Source organism: Ailuropoda melanoleuca, chromosome 16 (assembly GCF_002007445.2).
Source record: "Ailuropoda melanoleuca isolate Jingjing chromosome 16, ASM200744v2, whole genome shotgun sequence".
Lineage (NCBI taxonomy): Eukaryota > Metazoa > Chordata > Mammalia > Carnivora > Ursidae > Ailuropoda > Ailuropoda melanoleuca.
Window position 1 is genome coordinate 10,111,312 of NC_048233.1, and position 20,352 is coordinate 10,131,663.

Genomic DNA, 20,352 nt, shown 5'->3' on the forward strand with positions numbered 1-20,352 from the left:
GGCACGTATTGCATGGAGCACTGGGTGTTATACACAAACAATGAATCATGGAACACTACATCAAAAACTAAGGATGTGCTGTACGGTGACTAACATAACATAATAAAAATTTAAAAAATAAACAAACAACACCCCCCACTCCTCCAGAGAGGAGTCTGAGTCAGATCAGTTCTGTAACTAAGTCACAGGTCTAAGAGCGTGCATTCAGAAATTACATTGAAGTGACCTGGTTTCATTGGCAGTGTCCTTAAACTTTACCTTATGCTGCTTATTCCCTATTTTTACATGGATTAAGGACCCTGGTGAAAGCATCTGTATGATGATGTTTACCACTAAACAAAACTACCTTTTGAGAATATTTGGCATAGAGGACAAAAAAAAAAAACAAAAAAAACAAAAAACTAGATGGGAAGTTAAAAAAATAACTAAGCTTTTAAACTATTTTCCAATATTGTTTTTTATAAACAAACATCTATCTCATAAACTATAATGAGAAAACTATTCCTGTGGCTATTATGGTAGATTAGGTTATATTGCAGTGATCTACATTTCTTCCATCTGACCATTTTGAAAAAAATAGACTTTGCAGACAATTAATGGTAGGTTTGGTCATGTGACTTCTTTTCATCATATGATGTGAGTGAGAAAGTGACATCTTACAAGTTCGGGGCCCAGGCATTAAGAAGCCCATATCTACTGCCTCCTCTGAAAGCTACTAATCTCTGTTAGAAAAGGTCATATACCAGGTATCTCACTCTTCTAAGAATAAAATACATAAAAAAGATCTGAAATGAATCTGTAGTCTGGAGTTGAGTTCATATATGTCCAGCCTACATCATCTGAAACACCCCCAAACTATAAATGGTTGAATGAAAAATAAATTTAAATTATTTTAAAATAATTTTTTAAAGATTTTATTTATTTTTGAGAGACAGAGAGTGAGCGCACAGTGGGGGAGGGGAGGAGAGAGAAGCGGACTCCCCACTGAGTAGGGAGCCTGACGCGGGGGTCAATCCCAGGATCCCAGGATCATGGCCTAAGCTGAAGGCAGATGTTTAACCGACTGAGCCACCCAGGTACCTTTAAATTATTTTTAAATGTCAATGCAATCTTGGGCAGTTTGTAACACAACTCCAGTAGTTACAGCTGCTATTTACATATTATATGAAATTAAACTTGAATATTCATATAATTTCTCTAGATGAGTTTAGGGAATAAATATAGAGAATATAAAGAACAAGGCTATATTCAAAGAGATAAATGTATATGAAACACTTAAGCTATCTTGCAAGTTATAATCAAATGTAAGCTCTTTCCTTCTTGTGAATGAACTAGGGTAGAAATATCTCTGAATTATCATCATATTACTAAAGGCTTTCCAAAATTCTGTCAATACCCAGCTGTTTGACCCACACAAGTATCCTTATATTTTTAATTCCTGTTTTCTTTGTTATTTAAAAATTTTTCCATTAAAGTGTTTTTCTAAGCATTGCAGTGAAGAGTGGCAAAAGTAGGGGACATGGAGAATTTAATAAAACAGGGTATCTTCCAAACCATCTGTAATCCAAGCAAGGAAAAAAACAAACAAAAAAAATGTATCAAAAAACACTGGTTATTATCAAATGAAAATACGAATCTTTGCCAAAAAAAAAAGAAACTAATCATTAATAATGCTGCACTGAAACAGATTCAGAAGATAGATGTTGGTTCCATTCTCTGAGGACGTGGGACGGATGCAAATGGCTCTTACTTAGCAATCCTGTGGTTGTTGCATGATAACCCTGAGTGCCTATTTTTTTCTGTTTGTTTTTTGTTGTTGTTGTTTATAAAAATTTATTGAAATTGAAGATTTGATATTCTATCCTATGAGTCTATTCAGTTGTCTTTCAACTGGTAAGCTGCTCTCATAACTGGATTGCTGCTCTCATAAATGCCCTCTAAATCTTCAGATTGACCAGTCTTCCTTGCCTTAAAACTCCCTGTTGCAGGCCTTGTAAGCTGCCCAACTCTTCACACCTTTACATGAAAAGGTCTTCAAACTCAGCACCCCAAGCAAGCCATCCATTATAGTGGCCTGTAAGCCCCAAAATGGTTGGTCCAGACATATCAAAGACTCAAGTCCTCCCCTTCACCTTCCAACTAATTATATTTACTATCTGTTTGCCCGTAGCAAGGGTGTGAAACTTGAACTTTAGGACCTTGGCAGCCACTTCCACTCCTTTGGCACAGAGCTGTCCATCAAAAGCCATCAAAAGCTACATTGCATTCATGCTCAACACCATTCTGAGGGAAAAGATTAGGATTTTAAAGATAGCATTTTGTTCTAAAGTAAGTCTAAGCATGTTGTTTTCCTATCATCTATACCAGGTCGTTTGTTTACACCACCCATAATTTCATGACTGTAAAGAGTACACTTCATAAGTTAGAAAAATTGCATTACACAAAGGTTGGGAACCACTGACTAAATAACAGTGCACTGCTGAACGCAGCCATTGAGAGAACCACGTGGACTATCCCAACCACCAGCCTTCCTCAGCACGAGGCCAAAGGAGGCCCTGGTCCAGGTCATTAACATAGGCCCACTCGGGTAACTCAGCATGCACATTCCCTGAGTGCCTGTTAACAATTTAGTACAATTGGCTCCAAATGGATCCCTCAGTGCCCTGTTCTCAGGTAATGGAGCTAGGTGCTATAAACTTCTCTTCCTTGTCACCTCACACGAAGTTGAGTTGTGTCAGTAGAAGGCAATGGAGAGACACAGCAACGGAAAGGGTTCTTCTTCCTGGTTTCATGGTGTTTTCAGGGTGTTTGGCTGCCAGGGGCATGAATGCGGGAAGTCCTGTGTATTCAGCCTTCAGCAAGTTTTTGGCCAGAACCATTCACAACTTCCAGCCCTCTGCTCTGTGCCTCCCAATAGTCTGGCAGGGGTTCTTCCCGCCTGCCAGTCACAACCTGAGATCCACACTCACCACCTTCAGCCTGTGGGCCGTGGAGCTGCTCTGTCCCAGGCGGATTGCTGTGAGCACATCTGCAATGAAGCTGTGTGTAGCCGCATTATCTTCAATGACATCTAAATCCCATCTTCAGAGAGTAGACCAGGCTTCCCAGTGATCTCTCCTATGGATACTCTCCTTTCACTCTAAGGTATTCTTATAACTTTCCTTATCTTAGCAGCCTTTCCTCTTAGTAGGCTTTCCCTTACAAATAGATAATAATTGTTTACATCGAACTTCTCCTGGTTTCTGTCTCCTGACTCAATTCTGACTGATAACCTTGTCACCCGGGGGTGTCATTTGCAGTCCTGTCAGGGGCTCTGAGAAATCAACTCATCTGGAAATATGAGTGGAATTAGTCACCTTAGTGAGGACTTTGTAGTAACAGTGCTTGATATTATAATTTGTGATTTATGATTTAATGAATAACAAAAGCTTAAGAAATGTATAATAGGTACCTGAGTATATATTTTTTACATGAATAAAAGTAAGATTGAAAAACAGTTCTATGACACCAAGGGTGAAGCCTCAGGTACGCTTTGGACTTTGTGTGATCATGACACATCGTTGCAGGGTCATCCTTGTCACAAATGATCCGTTCCCGCGAGTGATGCTGATGATGGGAGAGGCCGTGCACGTGTACAGCCAGGAGCAATACAGGAGAGCTCTGTACTCCTCTTAATTTTATTGGCAATCTAAAATCGCTCTAAAACATAATATCTGAAAAATATTCTGGGAAAATAATTGGGTTTTAAAGAAATGAGAGACATGTTTTTTTAAGATGGTGAGATAGCATTATACCGAAATTAAGTACCTAAATATGCCTCATGCTTACAAACATATGTTTTCGTTTCTAAACAGGAGTCAAAAAAACATCTGTGTGACACAGTATCAATAAATGGGCAATCCTTGTCACTCTCTGAAGATACCGAAAACCTGAAATACAGAGAATTATATCTCATTAATCTTAGCAATATATAACATAATATTCTGATGAATAAACAATTTATTTTGACTAATAGTTACGAATCTAAATCTGAATATTTCCCATAAAATTTTTCTATAGAAACACTTGAACAATTGTGTTTATATAGTTGTTCACATATTGCTGTTTTTCTTTGTAAGATTAATTCTTTTAAGGCACGAAATATAAATGTGCTCAAGAAACTTACTCTTTGGGAAAGAAAGGTGAGCATTTGAGCCTCACTGATGAATTACAATTTCTTCTCTGGTTGACTGTTATCCATGATGAATGAATGAAGGCATCCAGGAAACACTATGAGAAAGTAAATTTTATTAGAAGTCACATAAAAGCTCATACTCATTTGAATTTTGTAGTAACAAATAAATTTCACTCTTTCTTACTTTATAGAACCTTTTGAATTATCATATAATGTTACACACTGGAGGCATTATAAAGGTATCATAGTAGGAGTATGTGCTGCGGACAAACTTAAAAAAGTAACAATTTCAGGGTTCTAAAAATTGATCAAAGGTTAATAATAATTTGTGAAATATCTATTATTAAAACACTCCTAGGGATTCAAGTAAGAAGTAGTGTTCTTGCCCAGCACTGCTCTCATGTCTCCCCACCTGCCCACCGTAGCTCAGTGATCCAGAAGAATTGTACTTTTACAAATTGGAGAAGCTGTGAAAACAACTGATGCTGGTGCCACAGGGGAGTCTCGATCAGCAGTGGGGAAGGAAGTGAAATAGTCCATTGGCTTTTCAGCTCAAAGTGATGATTTAGCTTGGTAATGAATGAGGAAAACTCATGTGTTTACTAGTCAGAGGTAATGGTCCTTGAATCAAGCACTGTGACCTCCAGAAATACAATGGGAAGATACTGTAAGGGAAAGTATGACCAAAGTGTTGACATGAGTTCTCTACACACTCTTGGCTGATGGGAAAAAAAAAATATGTATATATATATATATATACACACACACACATATATATATACGCTCATAGGGAGAGGAGACCAAGATGAACCCAGTAGAGAGTAAAAACAGAAGGAGGCTTGAGAACTGTTAGTGACATTATGAGCACTCCCCTCCCACACTCACACCTGCTTACACACACATGCACACTCATCACATGGCAGAGGGTGGAAGCCCTACTGTCTTCCAGTATTTGAATACAGCCTTTTGAAAAAATTAGTGGTTGACATCTAAGCTACAAAGTCACAAGGGCAATCCCTGGGAATGGTGGCTCAAAAATATTAAGAAGCAATAAGAATTTGGAAAACCTGGGCAGACATACCAGCAGGCAGACTTAGAAGATTTTGGAGTGAAGTTTATGCAAGTTTCAAAAACAATAAATCAAAGAAAAATAAAATAGAATGCATGCTTACTGAACTATATTATCAAAAATTCTACCTAAAAAATTAAAACATAACAAAACAAAAGAAAACAATCATGAAAAGGAACTGGGAGGGGCACCTGGGTGGCTCAGTCAGTTAGAGTCTGACTCTGGTTTCCCCTAGAGTCATGATCTTGCGGTTCTGGGACTGAGCCCCCGCCTGGCTCCGCGGTCAGTGCAGTCTGCTTCAGATTCTTTCTCCTTCACCCTCTGCCCCTCCCTGCTCACATGTGCTCACTCTCTCTCTCTCTAAAGTAGATAAATAAAACCTTAAAAAAAAAAAAACTGAATGAAGAGGAACTGGAAAATGTCTTCCATACTAAGGGAAAATAAGGTCTATGAAACTTTATGGGGATAAGATGTTAGATTTCTTTGAAAAAAAGTATTTTAAAGTCATATTTAAAAATCTATGTAAATTATAAAGACAACTATGTTCAAATAATTAAATGAAAATATTATTGCAGCAATAGATCAAGTAGGAATTATCAACGAAGAATTATACGCAAATAGACCGCAGAAATTTTGAGTTTATTAATACATACCTCAAATGAAAAATTCACTATGTTGGGACTACAGAAAATTTGTGATGAAACTGATGAAGTTACCAAAGGAGTGACAGAATTTATTCATCCCATAGGACGAAAGAGAAAAAAGAAAAGTTAACAATGTTCAGAGACATTCAAAACAGTATCAGAAAACTAGCATAAGTCTAAATACAAACTGAGAAAGACAGCAGAGGCAGGAAAAAAAAAAAAGAGAAATACAATCTTAGGGCACAATGAATGAACAACTTCTTAAATATTTAAAAAATATTTCTGGAGCCCAGAGACTTAGCAAACTAATAACAGGGCACGTAGAAATCCACAACAAAGACATCATAATGAAATGACTGAAGAATGTTTCCAAACACAGACAGAGAAATACTCATGAGGGAACAGAGTGAATCATGGGGTGACTTCAGTCATTGTGAAAAGCAGGGAATGGGTGATAATATCCTCCACCTCCAGCAGCCTTAGACCACATTATCCACCACAGAATCCATGCATGCCCTGCACGCTATCTCTATCGCAGGGGGTAACATCAGCAAGATGAAGATACAGGAAGCTCAGGCCCTAAATCCCCATATAAACAGTAATTTTAAAATATATCCAGACACAAAATCATGTCTATTTGGTCTAACCATTATTGATGAGGGTGCCAAAACCATTCAGTAGGGAAGGGACAGTATCTTTCACAAACAGTGTTGGGAAACTGATTGTCAAATACAAAAGAACGAAATTCTTTTGAATTGAATGAATGAAATTCTTTTGAAATGAAATCTACACCACGTACAAAATTAACTCAAAATGGGTTAAAGACCTCAACACAAGATGTACAACTATAAAATTCCTTGAAGAAAGTGTGGGGGAAAAGGAAACAACATCGTATTTGGCCATGATTTCTGGGATATGACACCAAAAGCAAAGACCACAAAGGAAAAGTCCATTGTAGACAGATGGGCCGTGTTAACCTAAAATGTTTCTGTGCCTCAAAGGGCATGATCAACAGAATGAAATGACAGTAGGAAAAACACTTGCAAATCATATATCAAATAAAGGATTCATATCCAAAATATATAAGGAATCATATGAGTCAGTAACAACAACAACAAAAATCAAGTAACCCTATTAAAAATGGGGAAAGGAATTAAATGGAGACATTTCCAATGAAAATATATGAATGGTTAAAACCATATGGAACGATGCTCAAGATCACTAATCATCAGAGAGATGCAAATCAAAACCACTATAAGGTACTTCATATTCCTCAAGATGGATACTGCCATAGAAAAAAGTGTTGGTGGGAGGTGGAAAAAGAGGACACATGTACAGTGTTTTTGGGAGTCAAATTGTTGATCCATTATGAAAATATGAAAAACAGCATGGAGCTTCTTAAAAAAATTGAAAATACAATTACCATATGATCAGTAGCTCCACATATAGGAAATATATAAAAGAATTGGAAGCCAGATCTCAAATAGACATCTGTGCACCCGTGCTCACTGCAGCATTGTTCATGGGAGCCAAGGGGTAGAAGCAGCCCAAATGTCCACTGATGGATGGATCAAGAAAACATAGTATACACATAGCAAAATAATATTATTCAGCTTTGGAAAGGAAGGAAATCCTGTCACATGCTACAACATGGATGAAACTCCAGGAAATTATGCCCCACCCATCGGGTTCCATGTCATGACTCGGGGTCTCCATTGTAAAGGGAGCTCTTGCTGCTCTGAACACGAGCCCATCCCAGGCCTGGACTCTGAACTGCCATTGTTGACACCAGGTTGCTGGTGCCTCGACCTTTTTCTCCATCTATGGCAGCTCAAGACTCTGACCCATCATTGCTAGGGCCAAGCTCCTACTGCCTTGAGCTCCATCTCCTAGGTCCCATAGCAGGCCTCTGAGTCCTCATTGCTGGTACTGTACTGCGACCCCAAGGCACAGTTTCAGCTCCCAGGTCACAGCTTGAACTGTTATGGGGGCTGGTCTGCTGGAGCTTTATGCTCAGCTCCCCAGGTCTTGACACATGGCTTGAACAAACTTCCACTGGATCATGCTGCTGCTATCTTGTGACTGCCCCTTGGGACAGAGTTTAAACTTTGACTTACTGTCCTCAGACTTTGCTGATACCATACCGTGTCCCCCAGGCCTAAGACCTCACTGATCTTTGTCATCCCAAACCCGTGTCATTGGTACATGCCTCCAGCCAGCCAGAGTCACAATGATGAGCCCCTGAGACTCAGGTACAGTTTCCAGAGAATATGTGCACGTGTTTCCACCCCAGACCCCAGTGCCGCTGCCACAGCAAGGGAACCTGTGCTCCAACACACAGTCGCTATGGTGGTTCCATCTGTGCCTGATCCTGCATGACAGCTCCAATACTGCTCTGAGGGCTCTGAGGTCAGCATGCCGTACCAGACACCAAAAAGGATCCTCTCAGCAAGACCCTCCCATGGCTGAGACAGGAGAGAGTGGGATGATATGTTTAATGTGATCAAATGGAAATGACTTATCAACAAAGAATATCTTACTCAGCAAAGCTGTCATTCAGAAATGAAGAAGAGATGAAGACTTTTATCTCAGCATCCCAGGGGATGGTGTGTCTAAGCTTCAACTCTCCCTAGATGGCAGTCAGAGGAGAGCAGCAACATGACTCCAGTGGTGGTCGGTTAAAGCCTTATGTCAGAAGAAATATGAACTATTAGACCTGTCCTGCAGAAATGCTAAAGGGAATTCTTCAAGCTGAAACAAAAAGACAAAAATAAGTAATACAAAAATATATAAAAATATAAAATTCCTAGTAGAAGCCAAAGGAAAAAGATACTAGATTTTGGTAAAGGCAATGATTTTGTGGATACGTCACCAAAAGCATAGGCAACAAAAACTGAAATAGAAAAGTGGGACTATGTTAAACTAAGGAGCTTCTGAACAGCAAGGGAAACAATTAAAAAAAAAAAAAAGATGCCCAGAACAGGAGAAAATATTTGTCAACTACATATCAGATAAGGGATTAACACCCAAAATATGTAAAGAACTCATAGAATGCAGTAAAACAAAGAAAATAATGCAATTTAAAAAGGGGGGGGGGAATGGGCAAAGGACCAGAGAAGACATAGTTCCGAAGACATAAAAAAGGCCACAAGATATGTGAAAGGTGCTCAAAATCACTTATCATCAGGTATGTGCAAATCAAAACCACAATAAAATATCACTTCAGACTTGTTAGGATTGCTTTTTCCAAAAAGATAAGAAGTAACTACTTTTGGTGAGCATGTGAAGGAAAGGAAATCCTTGAAGGAAATGTAAATTGGTATTGCCAAATGGAAAATAGTATGGTGGTTTTTAAGAAGCTAAAACTAAAACTACCATATGAATCATTATGTCACTTTTATGTTTATATTGAAAAGAACTGAAATCATTATCTCAGAGTTATATCTGCACATCCACTCTCATTGCAACATGTTCACAGTAGCCGATATATGGAAGGAAACTAAGTATCTGCCAGCAGATAGTTACAGAACGTACGATACGCACACACGTACACAAGCACACACACATATAGTTATACACATTGAAATATTATTCAGCCATGAGAAAGAAGAAAATCTTGCCATTTGTGACAAATGGATGAACCTGGAAGCCATTATGTTAAGTGACAAAAGTCAGACGGAGATACACAAATACTGTATGGTCTCACTTACATATAGAATCTAAAAAAAATTGAACTTATAAAAGCAAAGAGTAGAATGTTGTTTGCCAGAGGCTGGGAAGTGGGGGAATTGGGGAGATGGTTAAGAATACAGAGTAACAACTAGTAGATAATAAGTTCTGGAGGTCTAATGTACAGAGCAGCTATTATAGTCAGCATTACTGTATTATAAACTTCAAAGTTGCTGAGACTAAATCTTAGCTGTTCTCAACTCCCACAAAACTGATAAATATGTGACATGAGAAAAGTGTTGTCTAACATTACCTTGGTAATCATACTCTAATACATAACTGTATCTAATGAACACATTGTGTGCCTTAAATTTATACAATGTTATATGTCAATTATATCTGAATAAAAACAAACAAAAGATATATTTGTAATACTTACAGCTCCTACTAAGGAAATAAGAATATAGCTAAGAAAAAAGTAGAGGAATTTGGATGGATAAATAAACAATTCAATGAGTATAGTTGGAGATTTAAAAGCTCTTCTGTCAGTAGTGAGAGAATAGCAGGTCACAAAATCAGGAGGCCTATGGAAGACTGTCAAAGCACTAGGAACAAGCCTGACATAACTGACATAGATAGAAAGAGGTCTAGGTCATAAATAGGGATCAAATATTTGAAGAATGGAGATATTCAAAGTAATAGACAAAGGAATAAATTAGAAGCAACAGCGGAAAGAAATGTGGGAAATTTTCAAACGTGGAAAAGTGATACACTTCTGAAAAATGTATAGTTCAAAGATGAAATCTATGAAAATACCTTGTACTGGAAGAGAGTAAACTGAGAATATATCAAAACCTTTAGGGGGGAACTAAAGTAGTGTTTAGAGACAGTTTGCAGTGTTGTCACTTCTACTCAAAAGGAAGACTGTTATAAAATGCATGATCCGAGTAGCTTTCCTCTCAAGAGCCAATTAAAGTTAGAGAAGGAAGAAATGATAAACATATACTTAGCTGAAAGCTGATTCTGAAGTATGTATAGTAGACTAACTCACAGTAGCGCCAAATGGATCAATACTCAGATATCCAAGAGCATCAGCAATAGTTTGGGTGAATACATTACAGTAGAGTCAGACAGAAGAACAGAACTGAGTTTGGGACATTTGAAAACTTCATGCAACTGTATAGATGAATTGTACAAGTTTAGCTTCTCCTGAAAGAGCCAAGAAAGAAAGAATACATACTGTATGATTCTATTTATGTAATGTGTTTTTTAAAAACATGGAAGTGGCATATTGCAGTGTTGGTATTCTCATTCTGTGTGATGATGACACTTGAAAATGAAGCCATCTGTTGGAATGTATCCCATTTACATCCATCTGTATGCACATTATACCACAATAAAATTACCATAAGAGAATATTTTGAAAATATGCAAACATATTTAGAACTAGACATAAAATTGAAAGAAATCTGGGGTGCCTGGGTGGCTCAGTCGTTAAGCATCTGCCTTCGGCTCTGGATGTGATCCCGGAGTCCTGGGATCGAGCCCCATATCAGGCTCCTCCGCTGGGAGCCTGTTTCTTCCTCTCTCACTCTCCCTGCCTGTGTTCCCTGTCTTGCTGGCTGTCTCTCTCTCTTTCGAATGAATAAATAATGTCTTAAAAAAAAAAAAATCCTACCAAACACAACTTGTGAAGACCAAAGCAAAAAGAAATAAAAATATCAGAAGTGTGTTACAACTTCTAATACAATTTTATCTGTTATTCAGGAAGCTTTTCAGGCTCAGTTACAGAATATTTAGATGTTTACAAATAAGGAAAAAATGTAATGCCTCTTGATCACCAAAAAGAAGCGCTTGAAGGTAGAAAAAGGGGCAAATAAAATATGTGTTACGTGCATTTTGATGGGAATACTAAAAAAAAAAAAAAGGAAATTACATGTCAGTGGCAATCATAAATAGATTCTGACAATATGTAAAAATAAAGGACTATGACATGAGGAGATTTTTTGAAACAATACCATGTTGGCTTTACATTTGAGATTCCATAATCATAATACATCATGTTAGCAGAGTAAAGAAGATCGAATGATGTGATTTCTCTGCTGCAGAAGGCAACTGATAAAATTAACATTCTTTCTTATTTTAAAAAATATCTTTAGAAAGATAGAAATATGTAGGAAACATCCATGCAAAGATCTAGAATAGATAGAACTCTGGAAAGAACTAATATAAACTCAATGTTTAAAAAAAAGGACACTTCTAAAAGTATGAAATTGACATAAAAATACATAAGGAGATCAATGAAACAGAAGGTCCAACGTATATATGGCATGTAGCTTTCAACAAAGATACTGATCGTTCAGTGGAGTAGGTATAGTCTTTTCAGCAAATATCGTGGGAAGAATGGAGAATCCAATATTATTAATAAATATGTACTTTATACTATGCACAAAAATGCTAAAAATTGATCATAAATAAGTGTAAATGATAAGATTTCAAGAAGATTTATTAGAAAATATGCATGACCTAAAGTTGGGCAGACATTTCTTAGACAGAACACCAAAAACATGATCGATAGAAGCACAAATTGACGAAGTGTAGTTCATCAGGAGAATTTCTACTCTTTGAAGGGAAAAGAGATAAATCATAGACTTCAGAGAAAATGTTTACAGATCATACATCTCGTAGAAGACTTGCTGCCAGGGTACATAAAGAATTCTCAAAGTACGATAACAAAAATTAAAAATATAACGGAAATATTTCCATAGTTAACTTCATCAAACAACATATATGGATGGCAAGTGAGCACAGGAAAAGATGCTCAACACTATTAGTCTTAGGAACATTCAAATTAAAACCACCACAAATCAAGCTTCTGGTTCTGGAAAGATAGAGAAGATAAACTTTTCCCTATTCCTCCCACCAAATAGAGTTAAAAGCCCTGGACATTACATACAAGACAACATAACATTCAGACAGATGATGAGAAAGCCAACGGAAGCAGGCACTCCAGATCCAGGAATGAGATGGCTGTGAGCGCCCTGGAATTTCTCTTTCCCTCACATGTCCAAGACTGGTGGCAGAGAGGTTGATAATCCACAGACAGCAATGGGGACAGAAAAAAGCCCCCCAAATGTTTTTTTCCCTCCAGTCAAAATAATGGGAAAAAAGGCATGCTAAAAAGACAGAAAAGTTTTAGACACTAAGTGCATTATTCCAAATCAAAAACCTATTATCTCACAGCATGAGAAACACAGCATCAGATAAAATAAAGTCCCAATGGATCATAAACCCTATTTAAGAGATAAAAAATAAAGAAATAAAGAAAAAAAAGTAAATCTTAGAAAATAACATAGGCAATTATATTCATTAATTTAGACTAAATTCTGAAATAAGTCCAAAACAATCACTAACACCCAAATGATAAATTGAACTAGAGTCACATTAATAAATTTTTGGTGATTGGGGCACATGGGTAGCTTGGTTGGTTACGAGGGTAACTTCAGCTCAGGTCATGATTTCAGGGTCCTGGGGTCCAGCCCCCTATCGGGCTCCCTGCTCAGCTGGGAGTCTGCTTCTCCCTCTCTTCTGCCCCTCCCCTTGCTCATGCTTGCTCTATCTCTGTGTGTGTCTCTCTCAAATAAATAAATAAAATCTTAAAAATAAATAAATAAATAAATAAATAAATAAATAAATAAATAAAATAATAAATTTTGGTGATTAGAAACTCCAATATGGGAGTAAAAATACAAGTCACAGTGTCAAATGCATTTGCATCTTCTAAACTCAAAAAAGAGCTCATATCTAAAATATGACAAGGACTTCTAAGAAGGGAAGAGAAAACACCTTCTAGGAGAAACAGGCGAAGGACACACTCGAGCGCTTCTTATTCTGACAAAAGGGAATATCCTAATGATTCACAGCCCAGAAAAATGGTACTGTTAGAGAAGCATCAGATCTTACTGTGTTTTTTTTCTGAGACTACTGAATTTTGGATCAAGGTACTATTTGGTAAAATGTGTATTTACACAATACATTAGAAAAACGTTGGAATAATTTAATAAACTGAAAATACACATAGCTATGACCATGCAATTTCATTCTAATCCTTAGAAAAAAGTGTATTATAATTAAACATAAATACACTTATAATGTTATATTTGTACATTTGTATTTTATGATGATAAATGTAATATTTATGTGTCTAAATGTATTATATATTATATAGTTATACATTATTTGTAAATTATTATACATACAATATGTGAAAAAAGATAAGGAAAGCATCTCTAATAAAATAATTGTTCATAATACCCACATACAAAAAGGAACTAAATTTCTGAGAATAGATTTTAAAATGTCATATTCATATAAGATAGAAGCAGTGAAAATTCACAAACTAAAGACAAACTGATAATATAGATTGATTACAAATATCATTGAGAGTGAAAGGAGACACATATAAAAATGCACACTGCATGATTCCCTTGATGTAAAGTCCAAAAAGAAGCAAAGATATTTCGTAATGTGAAAATTAGCAGGGCTCATAACGCTTCTAACTTCTGTTTCAGGATCTGATTTGTAATTATGAGGTTCTAGCTACTTTGTGATCAATTTCACTATCATATATTTAGTTTCTTTGATGTGTGATAAAATTAAATAGTAAAGTTTATTTCAGGCAAAACAGCATATATAAAAGCAGTTTTCTATAAAAAGCTAGACTGGAAATTATCAAGTGTACATTAATAGTATAAAATGTAAATAAAATATTTAGAGTCAAACTATGGAACATTAGCAGAGTTTAAAACAATGGCAAAGAAAACACAAATACAGATACAAACACAAGTACAAACCAATAGATGAACTTGATAAATATAATATTATAATATTAACAGATAAGCTCTTAATAAAATGGAAACATCTGACATCTTACCATGTCCTCTTTATCATCTATGGAGAGCAGGGTAGAGCCCTTAGCAGCACAGGACGTTGAACTCTCATTCCATGATTTTCTTTCAGTGCTGATGTAATAGCAACTGTTAGAATATGTAAGCCACTCTTTTGGACAACAGTGATAAGCTGGAGAAAGGTTATGAGATATTATCCAAAAGAAACTTGAAGATTAACAAATTCAAGTTCATTTACATACTCCCATATGAATACACAAATGTGTGCGTAACTTAGCCATGTACACACACAGGATGGATTAAATAGAACAAAATATGTTTACACACACTCAACAGAGAATGGTTAGCCTATCATTCCATAGTTAAGTGTTCATGTATAGCAAGCACACCAAAATATCCATCTCTACATGTCCTGAGAGTCCCTGAATGAAACCACTATTTTAGAATAGTAAAATGATGTATCTCTTATCATGTCATAGCAGGAGGAAATTTGAGGCAATGGGTAACAATGGATATGGAGATTTGAGTGTATATTTCTTCAGATTGTTACATCAGAAGTAATACTGTCTTATAATCATTATTTCTGAAAGTTTATTAGATGATTTTCTAATTTATTTTCCCCAGAAGAATATATTATCATCTTTACCTGGCCTAAGGTAGAGATAACAATAGAAACTATATTAACATCAGAGTTCTGAAAATGATGTACCTTTTTGGATCCTTGTTTCCAGGAATGTTTGGTTCTGCTCTGGTCCTTCGGTAACTAGAAAAGTTAAAGCAATCCTCATACAAACTTAATATTAGACTAAATAAATCATAATGATGTGAGTTTCTTAGTTTGAAATTTGGCGTATTATTTAGAAGGAGAAAACTCTGTAATAAAATTGATTTACCAGTAAAAAGTTACTGAAGTAACGAAGATGTGGGGAAAATATTTCAAAAGCCTAAAGAACTAACCTCCCTATATCTTACAGTATTTGATTTAACCAGTTTCAAGAATTTATTTGTATTTCTCAGTAAGGTCTCTGCTATAACTTGTCTTTGAGGTATGAAATCTGGGCATGTGTGTAATACTCTCTACAATTATTCTGCTGTGTCTAATTTTGACAAATTCAGAGTGAACATTCCACACTTAGAGTATACATGCATTAAGATGAGATAATAAAATTCCATAATTTTATGCAATACTTCGAGGCACTGATGATCATTAGGGAAAAAATTCCCTTGTGGTCTTTCCAACACTTACAGTGAATAACAGCTATTGTGACCACAGTGGACATCAGGACAAAGCAGACGATTCCCAGGATCCCAGCAATGAGCTTCCCTGGACATGGAGATAAATAGTAGGAAGAGAAATGAAAACGCTGAGAGAGGATGGGCAGAAATAATCCTTCAGGAAATTTACATACAAGAGAAAATGACACTCAGATAGTCACAGATAAAAACCTGGACTCCAAACCCATAATTACCATTTTAATCTCTCAGAATATACCATTGCATCTGCAGTAGATTTATTACCCCATGAGATGTTGGTAAAGACTACAAATTATAACAAGGCTGGAACAAAGTTAGTCTTCAGAGATCAATTACAACACTATATTGCAAGTTCAAGCTCTGATCTTCAGAGATGAAAAATATAGGAGGTCGTTCCCTACTCATTTTCTGCACCCCTGCCCGCCAAGTGCACATCATAGTACATCATCCTACAGTTAACTGTGTGTGTATTCAGTGTTTTACCTTTGCACTGGGAGTTCTTGTTCCTTCGAGGATCCTGAGAAGCATATTGAAGATTTAATTCTGTGTAGGTTATTTCCTGCTCAGTTACTGAAGTGGAACTTTTAGTGCCCTTAGCTTTCCTTTGCTGTCTTTTTGAGTCCTTAGCCTGATTGAGTTCTGCATAGATAACTCCTTGGTTATTCATCTCTGCAGCTGAGTATTGTCAGGCACTGTGCTGAATGGGACTCCACTGAAGGACTTGATGAATAGTGTATACAGTAACAAGTTTGTTAGGACAGTCACACTGGGTGGAGTGTGTGGTGAGTGAGAGTACTCATTTGCTGTTGAACAATTTAAATCTGGTACTAATTTTTTTAGAGTTTTAAAGGAGCATTTCATGATAGAATATGTTGTTTTTACAATGATATTCTATGTTTGACATAATTGTATCGGTTGGAAAAATGTGAAGCAAAAAATTAGTGAAGAAGAAAGGAATCCGGGAATAATACCGTCCTTACTAATGTTAAGGTCAGATTCCACAGAACATTTCAATGGTAGTAGAATAACTGGGTTAAAATTAAAATGTTGTACTGAAAACAAAAAATGCTGTCCTAACTTTTTTTGACAACTTTTAAAACCATATTGGTTAAAAATTGAGTGCTCTAAGATTGAGGATACTAGTTTTAGCACATACAGAAATTTCCTCTAGTAGATGACTTATCGGGGGATTTACATTTCCTTTCTAAAAGGTAGTGCAGTGCTGTCAAGTGAATTTTTATTTTCAATAATTGTGGAGTTCTAGAAATCATTTGATTTTAAAGAAAGATTTTATATATTTAAAAATATTACATGACATGCTAAGCTTCTTGGAAACCTGAACAACACTGGAATCAAAGACCAAAATACATTTTTAAAAAGTACTTATATAACACGAGAAATTGACAATTGATTTAATGGTAAAGATATGAAATCATAAAATGATAAATAAAACCGTAGGTCATTTGTGGAAGAACACTGTTGGTACAAACCACAGAAAGATCTATGAATGTCAAAGGCAGTGTGGGCAGATTTAGTTTTATAAAGAATTGTAGTAAATCAAAGAAGTATAATTTCGTAATTCAATCAATGAGCTCTGCAGTCAGTGAAACCTGAAGTTACTCCTGGCTCTCAAATTTACCAAGTATGACCTTTATAAAGTTACTTTGTGTCTAGCTACCTAGTTTTTACTAATCGAAAATGGGAATTAAAATCAAATATAATGCATATAAAGCATTTGTATCTTTTAGACTATGTAACATAATTCATTAGACACAAGTGTCTTTCAGTATGGAATATCTTTTTTTTTTGCCACCTTTTGACAAATTTTTTAAAAAGTCTTTTGAATGTTTATAGTTAAGTTTAGATTAGCATTTTGCAGAGGGTACCTCATCTTGCTTTTTTATGAAAATCAGATTGCTTTCATTCACCCAAGCAAATGTGTGGGGAATTATGTTTGACAGTTATGGTTCAATGGATTCATTTTAAGAATCCATTTTTTAAGACTGGGCTAAATATCAAATAATATGTATAATTATATCTGTAACTGACGACAAATCCAAATTAAGTGTTCCTTGTTATGATGCTTATGGCTTTCACTTGATTTGCAAACACAATTATGTACATGTCTATATTATTAATTACTTCTCTACAGGTAAGAATTTGAATATTTTAAGAAATTCTCCAACATATTTCATATCCATTTTTGTTTGTTACCCTGAATTGTTGGAATAAAGATACCAATGTTCTCCGTGATTTGATTGTATGTTAATTGTGCCTCAGTTCTATCCCATCCAGTATTTGTATCTCCCACTGAATGAGGTGGCTGGAGAGAGACAGCAGAGTAGTGACACATACCTTCTGTTGGTGCATCTTTCAGGGGGAGACCACGTTATTCTCGTAAACAGACAATACCTGTGGTCTTCACAGACTGCTGGCCCTGTGAGAGCTCAGAGTGAGGCAGTAATGGAAAAAATACATATCTCATCAATGTGTCACTTAAAATTTGAACAGGAAATTCTTACACATGGGCTATTTGAAGCCAGTGTATCTCATACACACCTTCAGAATGTAAAGACTTTGAGCTTGTAGTGTGTCATTTAGTTTGTACCTTGACAAGTGCCCCTGAGAACTTTGTATGTTCCAGAAATTATGGGTCAGAGACTTGATCACCCAGGCTGTTAATTTGCTTCCATCTGAATCACAAGTACTGTGTACCTAGACCTTGTGAAAAATACCTTAGATGTTTAAGTTTTACTTTTAAACAAGGATGCTAAATCTTGGCATTACATATTCTTTCTTATGCCCTTGCTATGTCATTTCTATTACGCTGAAAATATTCTAAAATCATCATCCTGTTAACAAGTATTTCATGATATTTGACACTAATTCTGGAGACTTAGCATACTTATTGTTACTGTCACAAAGACATCATTTTCCAAACTTATCTTTTAAAAAAGGTTTTATTTATTTATTTATTTGAGAGAGAGAGAGGGTATGCACACAAGTGGGGGGGAGGGGAAAGGGAAAGGGAGAAGTGGACCCCCCCCAGCCAGCAGAGAGCTGGAAGCAGGGCTCAATCCCAGGATCCTGGGATCATGACCTGAGCTGAAGGCAGATGCTTAACCCTCCAGACTGAGCTACCCAGGCGCCCCTCCAAGCTTATCTTCTCAATTTTTCTGCCTTAGTTTTTAATATACCTGCAATCAATTTGTTATTTGTAAATAAGTTATTTAGGTTTCTGCTGAAAAAACTAAATACAACAGTAAACAATATTGAGTAATAGCACCATACCATAGATTTGAATATTAAATAATTACCCATATTACTCATCAAGTCATCCTCCAATGATAACAAGTTTTTTCTATTTTAATAAGAGTGTTTGTTATGAATGATAAATTCCTAAGTCTAAGTATGTAGGGGGAAAATGAATGTAATTTTTGAAAATTTCACTCAACTGAAAAAATTGGGGGATGGCAGAGAAAGTACTTTTAAAATGCAATTAAATGATACATTAACATGAAAGATAAAACATCAGGTTACCTAATACATCAATGGAATTCTTTTCCTTTTTTTTTTTTTACATTGTTGGAATTATTTGCCAATAAGTTTTGAGGATATTTACATGTGTATTTCTTTTGGTCTATAGTTCTGTGTTTTGTTTTTTTTTTTTTTTTTTTTTTTTTTGGTTATTTTTTTTTTTTGTAAAATTGGGTGACAATTTAAATTTTATTTTTATGTATTTATCATAATGATGTATAGTTGGCATACAATATTATATTAGTTTTAGATGTAGACATAGTGATTCAACACTTATACACATTATGATATGGTCATCATGATAAAACTCATTACCATCTATCACCATACAAAATTAATAAAATTTTATTGGCTATATTTCCTATAACTTACATCCCTGTGACTTATTTATTTCATAACTGCAACTTTGTACCACTTACTTCCTTTCACCTATTTCAGCCATCCCTTGTCCCTGCTCCCTTATGGCAATCCCAACTTTGGTTTTTATATATGAGACTATTTCTGTTTTGTTTGTTTGTTTTTAGATTCCACATTATTAGTAAATCACACGGTATTTGCTTTTTTCTAATTTCATTTAGCATTAAAACCTGTAGGTCCATCAATATTGTCAAAAATGACAAAAATTTTATATGGTTTACTTCCATATTCAGACTATTATAGTAGCACTGCAATAAATATAGAGTGACTACATCTCCTCAAGTGAATGTTTTCATTTTCTTCAAGTAGATGCCCTGAGTGGATTTTCTGGGTGTTATGGTATTTCCATTTTTAGTATTTTGAGGAACCTCCATACCCTTATCCACTGTGACTACACCAATTAATTTCCCAGCAACAGCACACAAGTTTCCCTTTTCTCCACACCCTTGCCAATGTTTGTGATTTCTTGACTTTTCGATTCTGACAGGTGTAAGATGATAGATATCTCAATGTGGTTTTGATTTGCATTCTCCTGATGATTAATGATGTTGAGCATCTTTTCATGTGTCAGTTGGCCATCTGTATGTCATCTTTCAAAGAATATCTGTTCAAGTCCTTGGCCCATTTTTTAAGCACTTGTTTCTGTTCTTTTGTTCATTGAGATGTAGGAGTTCTTTATGT

At 35.8% G+C, this 20,352-nt stretch overlaps 1 protein-coding gene across 2 annotated transcripts; it reads right to left on the bottom strand.

Moving 5' to 3' along the window:
• Positions 1 to 1,002: 1,002 nt before the first annotated feature.
• On the bottom strand, positions 1,003 to 16,422 carry LOC105241798 (NKG2-A/NKG2-B type II integral membrane protein). 2 transcript variants are annotated; one of them, XM_034645560.1, is made up of 6 exons: positions 16,201 to 16,422; positions 15,710 to 15,787; positions 15,173 to 15,226; positions 14,490 to 14,635; positions 4,166 to 4,269; positions 1,003 to 3,929 (listed from the first exon to the last, which is right to left on the bottom strand). In XM_034645560.1, exons 1-6 carry the CDS (start codon positions 16,382 to 16,384, stop codon positions 3,800 to 3,802), a joined length of 696 nt encoding a protein of 231 aa, XP_034501451.1. In that variant the 5' UTR covers positions 16,385 to 16,422; the 3' UTR covers positions 1,003 to 3,799. The 2 variants fall into 2 exon arrangements, with proteins under 2 accessions (XP_034501451.1, XP_034501452.1); XM_034645561.1 differs by lacking the exons at positions 1,003 to 3,929; positions 4,166 to 4,269 and adding an exon at positions 5,958 to 8,572.
• Positions 16,423 to 20,352: the final 3,930 nt, after the last annotated feature.

Bases quoted from the DNA above. Each gene is read 5' to 3' on its own strand.
- LOC105241798 (XM_034645560.1), bottom strand. From the start codon at position 16,384: ATGAATAACCAAGGAGTTATCTATGCAGAACTCAATCAGGCTAAGGAC. The intron at 15,788-16,200 runs GTAAAACACTGA...CTCCATGTCCAG, and splicing joins CAAGAACTCCCAGTGCAAAG to GGAAGCTCATTGCTGGGATC. The intron at 4,270-14,489 runs GTAAGATGTCAG...ACTTTCTCATAG, and splicing joins TAGATGATAAAGAGGACATG to TGTTTCCTGGATGCCTTCAT.